The sequence below is a fragment of the Halictus rubicundus genome, chromosome 3, assembly GCF_050948215.1.
Source record: "Halictus rubicundus isolate RS-2024b chromosome 3, iyHalRubi1_principal, whole genome shotgun sequence".
In the NCBI taxonomy this organism is placed as follows: Eukaryota; Metazoa; Arthropoda; class Insecta; order Hymenoptera; family Halictidae; genus Halictus; species Halictus rubicundus.
In genome coordinates this window covers 2,484,591-2,506,713 of record NC_135151.1, presented here as the reverse complement: position 1 = coordinate 2,506,713, position 22,123 = coordinate 2,484,591, and the positions used below count along the sequence as shown (strand labels likewise).

Sequence of the window (22,123 nt, the reverse complement as noted above, 5' to 3'; positions counted from 1 at the left end):
CGTGGTAACGTGACCGGTGTGTTGCGCACCTCAGGTGTACGTCAGGTGTACGTGATCCGGATTGTTTCTTGCGCTGGGAATGCTCTGTGTTTCTAACAGTGTCTACTAGCTGGGCGGAACCAAACATGTCCATCGCAAAGGGAATGTATGTTAATGGGGTTGAAACTACCCTCTTCATATACAGGGTATACTATTGCAATTACGTTATTAGTCGATAGCCAAAGTTCGTGTACAAATTTCAGAGACATCAAGACCACCTTTCAAGAAAAACCACGAAGTTTTAAACGAAAAGCAATCCACCAGTTTGTAAAGCGTTGGGAGACGCTTGTAAAAAATTGTGAAAGACTGCAGATCTTTTCTATATACATTTATCAAATAAACATTTGTTTCTTTTTCTAATTATCTGATTAAGCTGAGCACTAATACACCGATGTACATCAATATTTTTAATATGCTCACAGCTTTAAATTGTATTGTCATGAACGCATGAATCCGCGGTCTACTGATTAACGAATCTCTTATATTAAAATGTAACTGCTTATGTTTTATTTTTAAATCGGGCACGAACTTTGGCCATCGTATAATACCAATGATTTTTCTTTATAAGCAAACGATAGGAAAGGAGTTAGAAGTGAAAGATACAAAAATGTATGTATGTATGTACAGTCAGCTTTTGTCTCTCTGTATCACTATACGTTGCGGTGTCGCAGTCGCATTCGCAGACACAATTCGCTCTCCTGAGAATCGTAACGCAGCAACTGGGTCTCGAAAATTATAGGCAGCCGTCGCGCGACACGTCGCGTGATAGTTCTCCTTCCGGTTAATTAAAATGCTCGTGTGTTAGAACGATTTAGCTGTGTTTTCTCGTCGAGGAGAACTTGTTCGTTGATCATTGCCGGCCATTAGGTCTGATGGTTCATTGACTCTCGCGACAGCATAGGTAAGTGACCGTGTTATGATAGAGTTCGACAATTAATAATGGATTCCTGGTGAGGATAATTTAACGTTGAGATATGCTGCGATAGGGTTAAACAGAGAAGGATCCGCGGATCAACAAGCTTCAACTGGGATGCAAACAGAATCTATAAAATTCGAATTGAATAAAGAACTCCAAACATCTATAAGCTTTGACAATATTGTAAGAAGACGTTCTAAAATTTACAAATTACAAATTAAAATTCTATAAAATTCGACAAGATTAAAGAGACATTACAGAATGTATAAACATCAACATGATCAACACAAGAAAATCGTTTAGAATTTATAAACCTCGATGGGGTTGAAAAGAAAAATTTCAGAATTTGTAGCCTTCGACAGGATCTTAAGATGAACCATCATACAATCTGCAAATTCCACATCGTGTCCCCATAGAATTTCCTCTAAGATTTCCACGATACCTTCCCCACTATATTCCCTCAATCTCCACCAAATACTTTTGCTTCTTAAACCCTCCGAATCAAAAGAATAGAAAGCATCTCCCTCTTAAACGCTCCCAATAAGGATGGTATAGAAAGGTAAAATTACCAAAAGCAACTTACCTCGTCACCCTCTCCCAAAGTGCCCCAGGAACACTTGGCTCTGCTTGCAGGACTCTGCTCAGCACAGCTCTGAACGAACAGCTTCCTAACCCTCTCGGACGTCTTATTCCCTCCCTCGAACTTCAATCCGAATCCTAATCGTTCTCCGGGCAGCCTGAACACCTCGACCTCCTCCTCGAGAGATCCGTCGAGGCCATTCGCCTGTGTCTTCGAGTTCACGATATGCTTCTGCTCGTCCTCCTTTTTCCCTTGTCCGATCGACAGCACGGTGACGAAATTTTCTGGCGGAGGTTGGCTCTCGACATTGACCACCGTGACGAAGTCCTCGGTTGCAGACTTGGCGACGTCCATTTTCCGGGCCGATCCTAAAGCGTTCCATTCATCGCAAGCCCGCTGATCTTTACACTCCGGAATGCTGGCCACTCCCTGAAAGCAGGTCCAACGCATTGTACAGGCATAAAACAGTGGCGTAATCGGCCGACGATGACGACGACGACGACGAGTTTTCCCTTGAAGATCGAGGGAACTTCTCTCGCCCCATCGATTTCATTCGTCCCCGATAACCGCTCTCATAACGCCGAGCAAAAATTCCGATTTGTATCGAATTTAATTTAATTTTATCTGTTATGTACCGATTCCAAGATTCTTATAACGAATCAAAATACAAATTGATCGCGTTACGGGAGGATCGACTGTACCACGATTTTCTTCGCATCTATTTTTTCGCAATTTCCCCGAGAGGCTCGTCGGACGAGGTCGTTTGCCGCTTTCTCTATTAATTCGATTATAACACGAACAACTTCCGCTGTGGCGTAAGAAACGATATAGACGACGCGAGGGAGCGGTTATCGCGATCGTTGGATCACTTTTTTACGATCGGCGCGGGCTCGTAACAGAGATACCGCCAGCAAAAACTGATCCGGCGAACCGAGGCGATCGCCTACTGGAAAATCTAAGTAGGGAATCTTCTGATTCGTGGTATTCGAAAAATAGGACACAGTAAGCGTCTTATTAGTCTGTGTTACGCAAGACAATTCACTGGTGTACGAATGAAACGGCTGTTGCTATTAAAGCGAGTATCAAACGGTATCAGAAAGTATCGGAATCGTCGTTTAACTGCTCGGTTTCTTAGTAAATAACTTCAATCCACTGATGTTCCATCTGGAGGAATCTGGACTAATAGAGATAAACAATTCACGAATAATGCTGTAAATGATCCATCATTTAGGAATGGATTAAATTCAGTAAAAGGTTCTGAACCAGTTGTCTCTGATTTAGAGAAACACTATTATCCCTTTGAACTCGATGCTATTTCAACTCCAAAACAAAACATTTCTTCCGACCTAGAATATTTCCCTTCTATATATATATTTTTCATGTTATACATACGAAAATGGTGGAATTTACTCGTACAATACTGAAATGTTTAAAATATTAAAAAGTTAGAAATATATTTTGAATAATGATATAACCATTTTTAGTGACGTGTTATAATCGCCATTCGAGTGCTAAGGGTTAAGTATCTACAGGCGTTAAATGTGTTAAACCACCGTTAATAAACTATTGACGAATCTTCGATTTAAAACAGGGTATTAACTACAGCTGTTCGAAGTGTTAAACGAAAGGATGATTGGATCGTTGATCTCGATTGAAACTTTTCTACAGACAAAGAAGATCGAGGGGATCCGGAAGAATGGGTCCGCGTTGTTACCGGAGGCTCGTCGTGCGTGCGCACAGAGATTCGCCACGCAGAAATCTCGCGGATTGACGCGAACCGGTGCGGCTTTAACGAATAGATGCCGGCAAACTGTGTCACGTAGCGTAGATCTTCCCGGACGGTCATTAAGCGCACCTTAACTACATGCCGGCGCAACTCGCGTGACCAACTTAACGCGGAACTTTCATGTTCCCGCAGCGATCGCCCGGTTTTCCCGTCTGCCTGTGCTCTCCTACAATGTGATCAAGGTGCAAATCGCGAGCAAACATAAATACCAGCGGACGTGAACCGAGAGTCGAGTTATTAGAACCCGATTTATCGCATGTTTGCGGTCGTATATCTACTCTTAGCCAAAGCATTTCTACTGTTGCTTCTAATCTGCAGCCAACAAAGCATTCGTATTGTTTAATTGTTTACTCTTCGGGGGTGCCCTTGGTGAAGGCATTTTCATTGTTCCGTCCAATTGTTTACTTTTAGCCATCAAAGGTAATCAGAACACCGATTGCATAAAATTGAGAAAATTTTTGAAACTATTGCAAACCAAATTGCTTCGTTAAAACCTTCGTTCAATGAAAATTAATTTCGGTCAGCACGGTAGCTATATTCAAACAATTTTCGTACACTATACTCGAGGTTTATTAACCCCTTGCCCTACAATACATATGTCGCAAATACTTGGCTGATAAAAGTCGCAGTACTATCCCCACTACCGCCGGGTATAACCCGTGAGGGGCTTCGAAGATCGAGAGGCTTCGGACGCCGACGAGTGTAAACATAATACGGGTCGGGTACGACGGATGAACATGGATGAAAGAATAATAGTATCTCCTGGACGATATATGTCGCTGGCAAGACCCGTGCTGTTGACACATATCGAGAAAACACTGTATCGAGTCATACTCGAGATGAAGATTATGAACAGAGTTTAATAAGTATGTTTGTTATTAATTTCCTTTAAACTGAAATAAAATTCTATTTCGAAGTTGTTAATGTACAGCTATTGAAGAACATATAGGCATACAATAACCGTAAAATAACGGTAAAATAAATCGTAGTGCAAGAGATTAAGGGTGCGTGTCCATTTCAGAGTAAAACTGACGCGAGTTACTCTTGAGAGTCAAGTTCGTCAGTGTTTTATTTTGCATGGAAGGAATGGCACTCTCCGATAGCACTCTCAATAGCGTGTATACCGACGAATTTGTTCTCTCTCGAAAGTAACTCGCGACTATCTATATCTATAAAGTGACTTTAATCACACGACGCTCTTTAGCACTAGCAAATTAATACACACGATGAATGTAAGTATTATACATGAAACCTTGTAATGATACAGAATCTACATATTAGATTAATTAGATTCCCGAACTGGTGCAAAAATCAATGGATCAAGTACAGTGTTCAATATGGTATAATAAATTGACTGTACATCTTGAATGTGGAAGACGAACCTAGTACATACATTGATGTCCTTAAAATCTCTTCATGTACATACTGTTTTAAATTGCACCTTCTTAGTTCTGTCACAAATGCACAAAACTTGCACTCTAATAATCAGAATTAAATACCCCCACCAATTGAAATCTACAGTTTATAGAAAATCCCTGCTAATTTTTCCAACAGCTACCAAAAATTCCAAGACGAAACTATCACAAAATGTCGATGGAAATATAAGGATTGCAATAAGTAAAATCTGCAATCTATTAGTAAGAATTAAATACCCCCACCAATTGAAATCTATAGTTTATAGAAAATCCCTGCTAATTTTTCCAACAGCTACCAAAAGTTCCAAGACGAAACTAACACAAAATGTCGATGGATATAAAAGGAGTACAATGAGTAAAATCTGCAATCTATTAGTAAGAATTAGGTACCCCATTCAATTGACGTCTACAGTTTATAGAAAATCCCTGCAAATTTTTCCAACAGCTACCAAAAATTCCAAGACGAAACTAACAGAAAATGTCGATGGAAATAAAAGTGCGAGAGCTAAAATTAGTCACTATAACAAATGCGTCTACACGTTAATTCGCATTTCAGTTCGATCGTGGCACACCGTTGAAAATAAGAAAAGGAAATGGAAACCTGCAGGAGCAAGGTTGGAAAAAAGGGAAAAATCGGTCGCCCATTTCTCCAGTGGTTTAAAGAGAGATCTCTTCTCACGATAGGGAGAAACATTTTCCAGAGAGATTCCTCGCCTCTGTCCCGACCAATAAGTCTTCGAGGGTCGACGCGGGTGCTTATTCACCGCCTCCGTTCGTTTTCACTCATCAGCATCGGCGATCGTCTAACGATATGTATATTGCCGGTCTCGTCGCGAGAAAGTACGCACGGTTTTCAAGGGGCGGGAGGACGATATCGTCCTTTCGTGTCCTCCCCTCGCCGTCCCGCAATTTTGCACGATGGAACGCGCGCGAGAGTAGAAAGTAGATTGACCCCGGGTCATCGGCTGAACATCGTCGGACTCCCCCGAAACTAGCCGCTTGATGATTTTTCTGAAAATCGAAAGTCCTCGCCCACCACTTGCCGACAACCGGTCCTATAAGTCACCACAAGGAATTTCCCGACTATTCTAGCAATGAATTTTGAATTGCTCTGTGTCGTGAAGTCTGATTTTCATAGAGGAAAATAGCCGGTTATTTTTGAATGCCATTTTTACAATATGACTGCAACGAACGATAGATTCTTGAGAGCAGTCTGCAGATTTTATGCATGCATGACAAGAATGAGTAGATCAAATGCAAAACAAAAAACACAGTTGCATTGTTTACAATTCTATTACTAAGCAGAGAAATCAGCTTGTTTGATACTATTTTGAAAAAGTGATACTGTTTTAAAGGATGTTGGAACACTTTCGTGAGCCTGTGCACTTAAATGTCAAACACTGTACCATCAAGATTTTTCGAGCAGTGGAAAGTAAAATGTTCCTGTCACGACGCAGGTGATTGCTCAACTGAAGAATCACAATACAGTGAATTCTCGATATATGTCAACAACATGGGTCTTGCCAGCGTTGTGTATCGTCCAGGTGACATACCCGAGCCGTGTTATGTTTACATCCTCGGCGTCCGAGGCCTCTCGAGCTTCGTAGCCCCTCAAAGGGTATACCCCGCGGCAGTGGGCATAATTCCGCGACGTGTATCATCCAGGCCTTGGCGACATATATACAGAACTCACTGTATTTGCAATGTCAGAACGAGTGAGTGTGGTAGTCTGTCCTCCAAATAACAAAAAATTATATGGTCCAATGGTAAACTCATATCGAATGCAAAACCTGAATTTACTACCTGAAGAAAGAACCCCCTAATTAAGGGTGGAACCTTTTTACGTAGTGACAGTGTCAGTGAAAAATAATTTTAGGCAAGTTTTGAATTTGCTTGAGAAGCAGCAAATAGTAAATAGTTTGCTGTTGGAAATTATGTTCCAACTAAAACAAAGTATAGTGCAGCGTTTCACGTATGTTTACTCATTTTTATCCTCGACTAGCGTGAACATAATTTGGTCGTCGGGAAAGAGAAGCAGCATTTTCCAAGTTCGCAGACAGACTTCTGCATATCTAAATGAGAGATTTCATGACAAAGTTCCTTTCTCTGCTGTAGAAAGTCTCGCGATCATTTCTTAGTGTTTTTTCTGGACGCGGTAGATGTTCTATCGCAGCACGAAACTTTCAAGGGTCTTAAAGGTGATAGAAAACGATCTAACCTCTCTGTCTGGCTTGCATTCGACTGCCTCGAAGTACTTCGCGGAATTCCTGACCGATAAAACAGCTCTCGAGGCGGCGCGGCGCACAGTGGTGCCAAATGGCTAAAAAGCGACAAAAAATCTGTAAAAACGAAACTATCCAACGAATTTGTTTGAAAATTTGTGGAGAGATTGCCACAGGTACAACGCTTATTTGACAAAAAAAATTTTTGTAAAAAGTTGTTAACATTAAGTAATATGGGCTAATCGAAAATCTCTGTTTTCTGCCCATTTTTTATTTATGGAAGCATACAACAAATTCTTTAATAGATTTTCGACTGGAACTAATCGTTTTGGCAAGGTGTAATATTGAACTAACTTTGTGCAAAAAATTATGAGACCCTTCGAGACCCTTTCGCCACAATTTAAGTTTAAATATCAACTTTCAGAATTTCCAAGAGTGAATCGTGCGGAAGTTATGATTATTTGATGTGCCAGGAGAAATTTTTTAGGAATATTTCTAAATAATAAAGAAAAATGTGAAGTGCATATGATTTATTAATTTTTTATGTATAAAAGAATATTTAATAACAATTTTTTTTATCTTACATAAATTATTTTTATAGCGTTCATTGGACACTATATTTTTTTTATATGTATGAATGTCACTTTTTTTAATTCTCTGATATGTATCCCTTAAAAATTTCACCTGAAACATCAAATAATCGTGACATCCGCGTGATTCATTCTTGGAAATTCCGAAAGTTGATATTTAAACTTCAATTGCCGCGAAAGCATCTCGAAGCATCTCATGAAATTTTGCACAAAGCTAGATCAATATTATAACTTGCCAAAACGATTAGTTCCAGATCGAAGCTATTCAAAGGATTTTTTGTATTCCTCCATAAATAAAAAATGAGCGTAACGCAAAGGGACTTCAGGTTAGTCCATATTACTTAATGTTAAACAACTTTTTTTGGACAATTTGTTTTGCCAGTTAATAGTTGAAGCCATTTGGAATAACCCATACGATTTGTAGATCCCTAAGTATTCAATTATAGGCGGAGTAATTACATAACTATCGCACTGAAAACTGATGAATTCGCAGGAGCGAAGAAATGGTTATTTACCATGCGTATGTCTCCGTAAAAAATTTTTTTTATCTGACTTTGGCACATCATGCACGCACTATTAGGCTATACAAAAATAATTTTTTTTTTTATAAAAATCGAAGCCTTGGCACCACTGTGTCAATTATTTTACAGCCACTGTGTCAATTATTTTACAGCCGTATCGTTTTGTAGTTCCTCAGTTTCTTCCTCGGAATCTCGGCTGAAATCACTCGATCAATAACGCTGATGATTTCCAGAAAGCTTCGATCATCCGACTCTCCCGTGTGTCAATCAATTTTCAAGTTCCTACATTACATAATTGAACTATTCAAATACTTTACGAAAAATCGTCTGTATTTAAACAGTTATAATTTCGTAAAAAATGATCGTACGACAATAAACTTGGACTCGTTTTAAAGCTTGAAGCTTCTGCTTTCACTGTTCATCGTTCATTTTCTGTCAAGGTGTCTCAGCATGACATTACAGGTGGAAAACGGAAGCCGGATCACAAGCCCCATGTCACCGACTAGAATCGTCGTCTCACGCTTTCGTGACTTTGTCGAATGGTCGCGTCCGAATTTTCCTAGTTCGGGTGACTGGGTTCCTAGCATTCTTTCGCCAGGACGATTTTCCGCGAGGATATATAAATAGAGGTTCGATCAGCGCCGATCCCTTTCACCGGATCGATATTATTCGCGGGCGAAGATAGCGCGGGGGCGTTTCCCCGCACAAGCTTTACGTAATTGAACCGTAAACTGGATTTAATGTCAACGCTAGACTCGCCGACTGCCGTTCCAGGTATCCTGGACAGCGTTAATCCGGATTGCAAATACCGCAAGGCCTGGATATGTGTTATCCGAGTGCCCCACTGCTTTCCTGTTTCCCTCTTTTATGCGAATTTCGATTAGTGGTCGCTTGAAGGCGTTTAACATTAATCGCCTCATTATTAGCTGACAGAGGGTGCTGGTAAATTGCAGATTTTTTGCGATTTTAGCACGCGCGCTAAATACTATGCTCAAGCAATGACTTCGACTGAAGTTCATTAACGCTTCGATTACCGCGACTCTTAAGAATCTAACCGGGTTGTAAGGCCGGTTACGCATTAACGATATTCAGGTACCGCTGTGCGTCAAATTAATGAAGGACAGCTGTCTTTGATTGAAACGTTTATTTAACAGTAATGAATTTACAAGGCGATTGATAAAAGGTGCGTCGCAGATCGTTTTAGCGGCCGATCGAGGGGAAGGTTGGTTCTGCTGGTCTTGACAAAGGTCGAAAGACAGATAGAAATGCGGAGTGGCGAGCGCAAGTTTGAAGCTAACTGACTAGGCTAACTGATGCTGACTGTCGAAGTTAACTGACTAAACTGACTGTCAAAGCTAACTGAAGTTTCTAACTAACTTAGTTTTTCGGATGTCTACCCTTTTATACGCTTAGTTGTGAATGACTAGCGGCTGATTGGCTGGTCACCAGATGGTGTGGAAAACCCGAAAGTATAGACAAATATCGGTACATCAGGTACCCCGACCTGGCGACCGAAGTGGACGCGAATGGGCGGACCGTCGTAAACCTTGGGTCGCTTGAGGATGGGCCCGATGTCCCATTGAGCGCACGCGTATTAATTGTTTTATTCCCGGACGGTTCGGCGGCATTGATTTCGATAATTTGATTTTCTACATAATAAACCTAATATTATTAGAGGGACAACGCCCATTTGAACAATGGGTCGTCTTCATGCAGTAAAACCATTATTTGAATTGCAGCTAGTTTTGACTAAAGGAATCTAAATAGCTGGTTTGATGAATGCCTGGAAAGGGCAGTTTAGAAATTCCGTTGAGGACGGAACAACGTCTTCCAGGAAATATTTTCAATTTATTTGTTGCAAATGGTTAGAATCGACAAAATGCAAGAAAGTTAAAACAAAAACGTTCAGTATCACATATCTCAACTTTGCAATTTTTATTTCGCCAGATAAACTTCTTTGATTTTAGAAAATTTTTGAAGCTGCTGGTTAAGCATTCAAAATGCTGAAGAGTCTTCTCAATTGTTTAAGTAGATTCTAATAGTTTATATAGATTCCTTTTTCTCACTTATATTTGATTCATACGTTTAAAGAACGATCTTACTATAAACACGGGAGCTGTATTTATTAATAAACTAGAAAGAATTCAATTTTTTCCCACTCCATTAATAAGAAAATTTGTTAACTTCATCTTTTTAACTTCGGTCCTGTTTAACTTCATTACTCAGAATTAGTGACCTAGATACACTCTTGGTTCTCTTGCATTTGTTTAAAGCTCCCGAGTGATCTGACCGTAAACAGAATATTTGCATTTATAAACGTACTAGTTCGCATAAGCAGACAGATGAAAAATTTGTTTCCACTCAATGAAGCTGCCTCGATGTGTGGAAATACAATTTATGCGTAGCATTTGTCACCCGGTTCATCTTCGCAGTCTGTTTCTTGTATATTAATTTCTCGAATTTGTTTGTGTTATTTTTTATCTGGGAAAGACGAGTCGTACTCGTCGACAGTGATTGATTATCCGAGCGGATATTTCTTGATCTATTTACGCAGCTAAATATTCTCGCGCCGGCGAAATGCGTCGAATTGTTTTTATTCGCTTGTAATTGTGCTCACGCGAGCATTCTGGTTCGGAAAGTTACCTAGATAACAGGTTCGAGAACGCGCTCGTTTCTTCCTGGATAACCATCATCCGTTGTTCCAATCACTCGAGAATCTCTTTTTGCAATATCTTTCTGATGTTTTGACAAATTTATTAGAAACACGTACAATCTCCACTGAATTATTTTTCCAAAGAGTACAATTCAGTCTCTAAAAATAGGACCACGATACTACTCTCTTTTTGCAATATCAGAAGCACATACATTCTCTGCTGAATTATTTTTTCAAAGAGCACAATTCACTGGAAGAAAATCTGAATGGCAGAAGAGAACCATACAATCTCTATTGAATAGCATTTGGATTTTTCCAAAGAGCACAATTCAGTCTCAACAAAAAAAAAGTAGGATCAGTTACCAAAAATCAATTTGAAAATGCACTGGAAGAAAATCTGAATGGCAGAAGAGAACCATACAAACTCTATTGAATAGTATTTGAATTTTTCCAAAGAGCAGAGTTCAGTCTCAAGAAAAAGGATCCGTTACCAAAGACCAATTGGAAAATACATTGCAAGAGAAGCCCAATGGCAAAAGAGAGTCACGCAATCTCTATTGACTAGTATAATTCGATGTTTGCAAGGAGCACGTTCCAAACAACAGTGCCGTAAAATTAGATCAAAGGAGCTTGAAGCAGCAGTTTCGCGAGATCAATTTGGAATGGTATTGCGAGAGTAGCTCGATCGCAAAAGAAATCGCGCGAAATCTGCGAGGAAGGATTGCGGCTCCCGAGGCGGCGCGGCGGTAGTGTGTGTACGAGGGGGGAAAAAATGTATTCATGGGGGCAGGTGAGACGGGACGGGTCGGGGCGGGTCGGTGGAAGCCGAAGAACCATACAAGTGCGCGTAACGGAATTCGTAGCCGGAGGGCCGAGCGCCACATTCCCTCGATATGCTGGCTCTCTCGGGACTCTGCACACAAGCGCACACCAGCAGCCTCGTGAAAATATTACGAAATCGTGTTCCGATTCGCGGGACAAGCCCGATCGATTCGATCTCTGCCCTCGATACTTCGATCCGCTTCAAACTTGACACAGAAACCAATGGTACACGATCGAAAACAAGCTGATCTACCGGCACACCCCCCTTCGCCTAATTGTTCAAGGGATGCACCACGATTTTTATCAACTTCGAGTCATTTCCTCACCGTTCTCTTATCAGACTGTTAATCGATATCAATTTTTTGACGTCTTCTATATAAAAAATATTGCAAATTTTCATTTCCCACGCAACCAAGTTTGATTCAGTGGTGCAACTCTCCGCTCCCCTGGTGCAATTTTCTCATAGACGCTATATTTTTCCAAACAGACCTGAACCCACGCCCTTTCGTTTTTTCTCGTAATAATTGAATGAACACAGCATGCTATTTATCGACTTCAGGCAATTTTCTGACGATTTCGACATCAAGTAGTGCAAATTTCTAATCTCCGGGCCCTCAAAATGTGCATCGACTTCGCAATTTTCCGGTATACTTACGCTCTTTTACTTCAAATTTTCTTATGTAAATTAAATCGATATCCTTCTACCTCAATTAAATCGAACTCCACGAACCTGTTCGCTATACTGTCGAGATATCACGTGACCCGAAACCATACTTCCGCCACCATGAACCAGGAATCTCGTCTCGACGTCCTTGTTCCATCACAGTAGTCTAGATATAGTAGCAACGATATACATATAGATTACGTGCCTAGGACGCTTATGTACAACTGTGTTGTTATTAATACAGTACCGTTAACACCATTCGATTAGAACCAGCTTATCGAAGCTCGCACCTCGAGTCTCTCGTTAGCAATGTCAACATCTTTCTCGCTTCGTTCTGCATTTTCTAATCGGCAGGCCGAGAATCTTTATGCATTCGGGGGCAACCGGTATCTACTTTGATAACGGTCTTCGCATCTCTATAAAAATCGAGCGCAGCATATCCGTGAGACCTTCGAGGTAGTCATAAATAGATTCTGGATTTTTATGCAAGATAAAAATCGTATAAATTGCGAGGATACAGGGGCTGCAAATTTGTTTCTTTTTATTAATAATTGCATACAGCTGAGAACAGTAGAACAGTACTTTTAACACTAAGTTTTCAAAGAATTTTACATTACTTTATAAAAACAACAGGAACGTGCGTATTCAAATATTTAATGCGCACGCAAACGGATAAATGTGTTAAATAATTCTTCACGGATGCAGGTTTACAATCCGAATAATTGTAAATTAAAACTGTTAATCGTTTCGACGCGTGCCGTAAACCCAGCGTTGAATTCTTTGAATGTTTCCACTGTTCATCAGTATTCGATCTACTAATTTTCGCGGATAAACGCACAAAATCCGCAGTCTATTCGCGAGTCGTCACAACAGAGAACAACAATCCAACCAATTTTTCATCCACGAGAACACGTTCGCCAGAGAATTTGAGACTCCAATTAGCTTCACTTTCTTGGAAATTCAGGCGGCCGTCTGCTAATTGCTCGGCGCGCATTGTTCGAGCCACGCGGCTAAAGTATGTAAGTAAGTAAGTAAGTAAGTGAGTAAGTAAGTCATTGGACCGCGAGATACCGGCGCGGCCAATCTGATTCTTCCGCGAAACGGGAGCAATTAATATATTCTTCCGCGAGCGGCCGCTTCGTTTCGCGACATCGCGGTTTCGCTCGCTCCGAAAGCTATCCGCGCGACTAGCAGAAAGAAACCGATCGTCTCCAATATGTCGGTTCTCACGGAGTTCGCCGGACAGTTCCATAGCTGGTTTCCGCGTGGAATGGCACTTACGGTCCCGTCTCGTTACCGTAAACGACAGTGTAGTACCGCCGTCGAGAATGCGCTGCCCGGCCGCTGACAGTCAGAAACAGCTAGCGTTTTTTCGCAAGTCACGGTCCCTCTACTGAAACACGCTCGCGAAACCACGGTCGCTTCCTCGTGCTTGTTTGCAAATCGACGGGTAGCCGCCGCCGAGCCTAATCGAGCATTCCTCGGTCGAGTCCGTGTCAATACGTCTGTCGCCGCGCTTACGTCTGTAATTAAATTTCGTCCAACCTATTCACGAAGGACGTGTACAGACGTCGAATGCGATGTGTTTGATTTTGCTGTTTTTGTACCACTGTAGTCTCAGAATCTAGCAATCTTGATGTCTGACACGTTTAGTATCAGACAGTTGATTTTTGATAGTCGACGCTTGATGAGTCTCCTCTAGTTTGCGGACAGACAGATTGGCACAAAATTATTTTTAAATCGTGCCTGTATGGCGGAATAAAAGTGTAAAAACGGAGAATCTACGTACACCTATCCTCTGATTTACACGGCACTTTACTTACACGGTTTTTAAAATATGGGATTTAAAAAAAAAAATAACAAAAAATTTCTGCAGTTATTTTTTAATTTCGTTCGCTTGGTGACATTGGCGCTTATATATTATTTCTAGTCATTTTTTAATTCCATTCTACTCTGAATTCCATTTGTTCTGAAGCGACCGTCTTATTAGCGTGTATAAAGTTTTATAGTCTACGAAAGTGATAACAGTAATGAAATTTTTGGTCAAATTTTTCTCATTTATATTTCTTGCTTCTATATGTAAAACGAATTACACGCATATCCCTTTATATTTTTGTCATTTTATTATTTTTACGTTATTTTTACGTTGTAATAAATTACTGAATTATGCACATTTTAGTTTGTTTTCGATTTACACCGTTTTATGTATAAAAATGTACGATTTACAGAGTTTTCTAAGGAACCTATCTTCAGTGTAAATCGGGGGATGGGTGTACGAATACAGGGCCGTTGTTATGATCGAGGGCTTCGAAAGAGAGGAAATTAACAGGCGATAGGAGACAGTTTGCCCTCGAAGGGAGCCCTCTAACTGCCTATCCGCCTTGACACCCAAAACTGTACCGCATCCTAATAAATGCATGGCTCGATTATCGTCGAGTAATCGGTTTGTCAAACAACCGGGACAGCCGAACCTGCTCCGCATCGATAAGCCGCTCGAAACTGACCTACAAGCTCTACCTCCACGTATGCACGAGCCGCAGGCTACAACTTCTCACCATTCTGGCCACGGTCTAACTCGAACCGACGTATTCTACTTTTAGTGCCGTTCGATCGCCTCTCTGGATCTCGCGGCTCGATCTTTCCTGGGGATTAGGTAGAATATTTCACACGAGAAAATACTACTTTAAAAATGATGATACCATAGTCAACCTATCGAATCTTTTTCCGTTCAGTGCCAGTAGATTCTTTTAAAGCCGGCTTTTAGGCGCGCTTTACATCGACACACTTCCATTCGACTGTAGCAGACCGAATTTCAAATAATTTTCAGCGATTCACCTACTTTCCTTCTTGCAATTATCAGACCTTTCATCGGTCTTACTTTAATGGTTTAGACACTCTTCTGGGAAAAGAGTAGGTTTAATTCGACGACGTTCTACGGCTTATTTGAAATACTACTTTGTTGGAAATTACACCAGTCCCCTGGGTCTTTGCGATTCTACCAGCGCGGCGCTATGGAATGAGAATTCTAATCGCGATCCTCGGCTCGACCTTCTCGATTTAAACGGTCCGAGGTAGAATCTGGGCGCGCGATCCTCTCGGTATTCCTTCGCTAATAGTTCAATGACATTCCGGCAACAAACCATCCCTGAGCTACGTTCAAATTCGGAATTGTTCTCTTTAGCAATGTTTAGTGGCAATTCTTCGTAGCGATTTTGTTAGTGACGATTTTTAGTGGCAATTTTCAGTGACAGTTTTTAATGGCAATGTTTAGTGATCATTTCGAGTGGCAATTGTTAATAGCAATATTTTTGGTGTCAATTTTTAATGGCAATGTTCAATGATCATTTCGATTGGCCATTTCGAGTGGTAATTGTTCATAGCAATATTTTTGGTGTCAATGTTTAATGGCAATGTTTAGTCATCATTTGGAGTGGCAATTTTGAATAGAAATATTTTTGGTGTCAATGTTTAACGGCAACGTTTAGCGGCACTGTTTAGTGGCAATATTTCGTGAAAAAAGTTTAGCGAACGTTCAGCAGCGTTGTTGCAGAGTGTGCAATACTCTCGGGAGTTTAGGGGCATAATCGTGTTGGGGTTAGGCGATTAGGCACGCGGAAAAGAGACAGCGGCTCGGGTATTTTAACGGGCGGGTACGAGGACGAAGGCGGACGCCCTTATTCGGAAGTATCGAGCGTTCCGCGCGGAAATGTTTACGCTCGCCTAACTGGCGGCTCTCCGGACCTTTTGGAATCCAAGCGTTTTCCCAGCGGTGTGCGACGCCACAATGCACCGGGCTTATGCAACCGAGCCGTTCTCCGACACGCTCCACGGATTTTGACAGCGTGTTTCCATTCATTATTTTCAATCTCGGCGCGTTCATCTCGGCTTGAAAAACGCCACTAAATTTCGCGGCGCCCCGCTCTCTAATGGCGCGCGTGCCACGTCACGCGAGCATTAACCCTTTCCTTGTTCAAGACTGCCATAATCGTGCTAGCAATTCTATATGCAAAATCAAAACCGTCCGTGTTAATTACGAGAAACAGAAACCAGAACGCGATGTACAATAGATTTGATATTGAGGATTGTAGTGATTTCACTTTTCAGCTTTTTTGTGGTAACATAGTAAGCGTTGGTTGTAAATTTTTTATTTCAATTGGAGAATTAGGTAATTTATGCGCCATGTATAGTAAGTCACTGGGTGGATAAATAGAAAATGTAATTGTCTAGAGGATATTGTAAAAATTTTGGAGATTGAAAATAGAAATTAATTTGAGACAACTGGGATAATTTGTGCAATTGGGAGAAATACCAGATGCTACCAAAGGTTAACGCCCTTTCTATTTTTTTTTCAGGTGAAGATTCATCGATTACGATACTCTGGAAATATTCGAGGAACCCGGTGATCCGAATGGAAGTCGTCGCCAGATTCACTCGCTGGACACCGGGCGTCCTCCAAATTTTGTTTTCGATCAGACACGTTCTAATACTTTCGGCCGAACACGTTTTCTATTTTTGCGTTCCTAAAAATCTTGGCCTGAACGCGGAGGTACCTTTCACGCTCAAACTTGTGAATTAAATTGACCGAGCGAACGAAATGTTCACAGTAGAAAATGGCCAGTTGTAGTCGGACAATGCTGAATGTCGTTCAACGCTTCTCAACAAGAGCTAAGATCGATTACTATTTCTCTTATTGTTACATTCGTTCCTCTAAACGAAAATTAAGTTCCTTCCTCCCTATAATTAATTATCAACAATAAAAGAACAGTGTTAAATATTATGCTAGCGAGCGAGTCAAGATAGAAGACTATCTCTTCTCATCGACATTTGATCTTCAAGGTAAGTGTAAACATTACAGACTTGTGACAAACGTAAAATTCTTTTCTTGCAATTAAACTGCGGATTTTTATGTAAATTTTGACTTTTCCACGGACAATTTTCTAAAACCCAGATCAAAGGAAAAATAGATTTGGTCGTGTAAAATGTTCCTTAAATACTAAATAAATTATGAACGTTTTCTTCCTATTTTAAGAGCGTGTTCTATAAATGTATAACGGCCTACAGTCTATAACTACTAATGAGAAACACTTGTCTTGTAATTCCCAGTGATAAAGCGAGGCGAAAGGATCGTTAATTATTTCAATATCGCGGTAACAAGTGAGTTACCAGGTTCAGCAAAATTGATTGTAGAGGAACAGAAGATTGCGGAGCGCTGTTCAGGTAATTCGCAACGCTCGAGGGACTCTAGAGCACGTCCAACGACCCAGGAAAGTACCTTAAAGATACAGTTCTCGAAAGGAAGAGTCCATCGAGATAGGGAGCGTCGAATTATACTGCAGGAACTTTTTGTTTCACTCGCGGAATTAATATTTGACGCGCTTTCGCAAGGACGGCGCTCGCGCGAGTCTCTAGAAAACGCCCGTGCGCACACGGAAGCGTTGTGTAACGGAGCTCTCTGAACGCGAACTAAATGGACATGTTGTTCTACCTTTTGCCACTACATTCTCACAGAAAGTGTAACAATTATTGCCGTCTCGAACGCCTCCCTTCATCCCCATTCATGTTCGTAATAGACGCTAAACTAAATCTGCGATGACAAATTAGGTTGACGTTGAAATTGTTGTAACTTCCTGAGAAAAAATCGTACGGTGATGTATCTACGCTTCTTGTAAAGCTTAAAGTCTCTAGTTTAGCAACATTGAGTTCATTTTCATCAGAAAAAATTACAAAAGTTTCAATATCGATAATTTATTCCTTGGAGCAATCAGTGGTTATTTAAGGTAGTACGCTAGTCGAACTTAGGGGGTTGTTTTCACCCCTTGAACATGAAAACGGATACGGAAAAATACGCGTCGAATATCTTTCGATGCTCTACACATACGTATCTTTACAATCGATTAACTGTACCTGTGTGCTGTAGTCGGAATCAAAGGATTGCTAAATCTTCGACGGATAATTCGTCGATATTCGAACTGTTACAATTTAGTAAAAAAAAATTAACTCAGAGCTGCGAAAGAGAAAACATCACGCTTAAAACGAGCCCGAGTAGATCGTTGTACGATTTTTTTTCAGGAAGTAATGGCAGTTCGAACATGGCCTAACCTGGTCGAGACAGAAGGAAACATTGAGTGCAGTAATTGCTGCGACAGCGTAGTTGAAAATTGCTGAATGTAAAAAACGAAAATGGTGCATTGTAGCCTGGATATTGAACTTATTGAAAATCTTGTTTCTATATGTCGGTAAAAGGTGTTCTTTGCCGCGTTTAGGCAGGTTCGTTGCGTATTCGTCGCTTCCTAGGCGAGCAGCAAGGTGGCTCGTTGACTTTCACGCGGATCGGGAATAATTATCCATGCACCGACTCGGAATACCTCGGAGCTAGAAAATGACGGCGTCCGGCTCCTATAAAAACCGCGAAATGCCATCGGCTAAGCTTTCAAAGGTCCCGTGTGTTTCGCGTGCGCCACGTCGAAAACTGGTTTCGCGAGAGATTTCTTGTCGATCGAAGGAAACGTCGTCGTGGTCGTCGTCGTCGTCATCGTCGTCCCTCGCAATCGGCAACCTTTTACTCCCACTTCTCGCGCGGTGGTCTCCGGCTGGCGAAGGCTGTCTGGGACCAATTTGGAAAACCGTTCGGGAAGAGAAAACTTCAGAATTTCTGTTCCCGCCCAACAGATTCTACGTTTCCGATCTCGATCGGTTTCGCTCGACGACGACGACGATCGAACGATCAAGCTCTCCCGAGCTAGCAACAACGGTTTCTAATGGACCCTTGATGTAATGTCAGCATGACGTTCATCGAAGCCGTAGATCCGCCGTCCCGTTAAACGGATTACAAGGATGTTCCTTCGATAGTGAGGTGGCAGATCGCGAGAGAACTATTGCGTGTCCGGTTGAATAATCATAGTACCCGCGTTTTGCGACGCTAGCTTCGACCGTCGAGAATGAAAAAAACGGGATTCCGTGAGCATGATTCGACGACCCTGTGCTGCTCGATTCGGCTCAACTTGACCCTAATTTTTGCGAATGGTGCACGTTTAACAGGTTGATTTCACGTCGCGCCGATTTCGCGTGCTGTATCTTGAGCGATCGAATATTCACAATCTAAGAATATGATAAATAGACCGCGAATTTTACGCGTTCATAATAAAAAAATTAATCGGTCAAATACGAAACTGTAAAGACAGAAGAATTTCAGGATATATATTATTTTCAACTTATTAAAATTGTTAGAAAGGAAAATATAATTTCAAAGAAAAAAATTAATCGGTCAAATACGAAACTGTAAAAACAGAAGAATTTAAGGATATTGTTGCATTATTTTTATTAAAATTCTTAGGAAGGAAAATATAATTTCACTTCGTTTCTGTTTCTTACAATTGTCTCGGATGATTTCTAGATATTTTGCACGAATGTCAGCTGTCTAATGGTAGTTTGTGTTTATTTCGCGTTGTTGCTTCCAGAAAGTGAAACACGTTCGATGTAATTTCGTTTTTGTGCTTTTGTTATTTTCGAAAATATTCCAGGAGATACTTCAGCCTCCGGTTTGAAAGGACTAAAATCCGATCTGATTAGACTTGCATTGATCCGATCGGCAAAAAAGATTACACTCTATTTTTATCATCAGCGTACTCATTATCCCTTATTCAACGCAGTTTCAACGTCCATTGATGTCCGCATCAAAACAGAATCTCAAAGACCGACCTAATCTATTTAATCTACTTGACCAACCTGTTCCACCCGTTAGGTTGACATTCGTCTGACTAGTAAACAGTGTATACCTTGCCATCCGCAAGACAACGTCTCTGAATCATCACAATTTCTGTGTGTACCTGTGATCTGTCCAACACGGAGTCTTTCCGATAGAATATCCTACTTGATCTGATTTACGTGATTTCCCTGGTTTATGCGGTCTATCTGTTTTATCTGTTAGTCTGACCTAGTCGACCCGATCTACTTAATCCATTCACGCCATCAGTTGGGTTAACATTCGTCTAGCCAATGGATTATCGTCATCTTTATCGTCCGCATACACCCGTCATTGCCTATCACAACTTCAGCATTGATTTACAATTTGTCTACAACCGAGGCTCCTCATTTCTCATCGTCTAGACACGATCCCGACCTAATCCACTTAATTCACCTTCTCCATCTGCTCCACTTGTTACTATTCAGCTGATTAATGAACAATATCTACCTGGCTATCAACGCACCGATCATTTCTTAACACGTTTTTATCGATTTTATCAATCTGTGACTCGTTAGGACCTTCCCTGGTCAGCAAAATGCTGGTTTAGTCCGACTCGAATCACTTCGTTCACATGCTCCACCTGTTAATTCATCCTACCACCGAACAGTATCCACCTGCTGTCACTCGCTAATTCACCTCATTTATCTAATAATTCGTTGACCCAATCGCTGATTCACCTAGGATCTTTATACAAAATAAAAATTGTGTGCATTAATTGCAAGACGTAGGAACCAAATAAGAATTGATTTCTGTCTATAATATATTGATTAAGTCGTAAGAAATGTTTTGATATTCTTAAATTCCTTCAATCTTTCCACTATTTGAAATTACACTTAACCCTCACTCTCAACAATTTCCTTCGTACATGGTCCACTCATTTCCCAAAAAATCGATGAACTTTGACAATATGAGAAGCTCTTCGAACACATTTCCTTTTTCATTATTCGCAGAAAACGACTGCTCTATTTAAATGAGATTCAACGTCGAATATTATTGATACAGATTCTATGGAGAAAAAAAATAGTGGGACATCCAAATTACTAACTAGATTCACGACGAGGTCTAAGAGCATAGAGGACAGTCGAATGCAAAGGGTTCTTGTGAATGATTAATGATTAAGAGAATGATTAAGAAAATCTTACTGGACCCTTTAGAACATTTCAGCAATAGTACAGTTTTTCCTACACACCGTAAAATTGTGGCATTATTGACGAACGTAACGGGAACCAACGACACAAGTATCAGTGCAGGAATTTATGTCAAACCTGGCTCGACATAGGACCGCAAAAGGTAGAATGCAAAGAGTCAAACGATCAAGCGTTTTAAGCAGTGAAATGCCAAAAAGCTCAGAAGGTGGTCAATCTTTTTCTCCTGTGAGGGGCTGTTCGCCCATTGAATCCTAATCTCGTAAACTCCAAAAATTTGCATTTCTCCAGCGACTGGTTCGCGGGGAAAACTTCCCGCGCCACTTCCCACGCCGATTACCGGTACTCACCATTCATTCGCCACTCGTTTTCATCGTCCGGAAGAATCGAACGGGGACCGGTCTGTCCCGTGTTATCCCAGCAGAGGCGAACAGGTATCCCAGCGGTGGTCTGCCCACGTGATCTCCGATATCTCTCAGTCCTCTCCCAGGTAGTTGTCACAGCTGGACCTCGGCGCGCACCTACGGGTACCGTTAATAAAGCCTCTCTCTAATACCACCGGAGAAGAATGGTCGTCGCCGCGGTATCAAACACGTCTTCGCAAAGATGAGAAAAAAAAAAGGAAAAGAAAAGAAACTTATGTCAAGCTATCTCTCGCTGCTTCGCGGTGCTCGTTTGTTCGCGCACGAGGTAATCGGACGATCGAGAGGATCTAGGATCGAGGGGCGAACCGAACCGGCCGACACTGTGGAACGGAGTGCGTGGCGATCGAGCACGGTCACGTGGCCACCACACGCGGAAATCGATGGTTCGACGTGCATTCGGGACAACGCACCGTGCCGGACTGGCTCGCCAGTAGGCTGACTTTCTTCCACGCCGCGCCGCGGATCGCCCCTTTGATTACAAACACCATGCCCTGTCTCTTTCCACCTTTCTCTGCCTCTCCCTCTCTCCTTCCTTCTCCTCTATCTCTCTCTCTCTCTCTCTATCTCTCTCTCTCTCTCTCTCTCTCTCTCTCTCTCTCTC

At 41.4% G+C, this 22,123-nt stretch overlaps 1 protein-coding gene across 1 annotated transcript in view; it reads right to left on the bottom strand.

Annotated features, from left to right (window-relative positions):
* Nucleotides 1–21,827, bottom strand: part of Bbg (PDZ domain-containing protein big bang) — a 106,436-nt gene extending 84,609 nt beyond the window's left edge. The window contains exons 1-2 of the mRNA XM_076784771.1: nt 21,448–21,827; nt 1,539–1,964 (exon numbers count right to left, since the gene is read on the bottom strand). Coding sequence (XP_076640886.1) covers nt 1,539–1,964; nt 21,448–21,450 — 429 coding nt within the window. The 5' untranslated portion in view covers nt 21,451–21,827. The remainder of the gene's footprint in view (nt 1–1,538; nt 1,965–21,447) is intronic.
* Nucleotides 21,828–22,123: the final 296 nt, after the last annotated feature.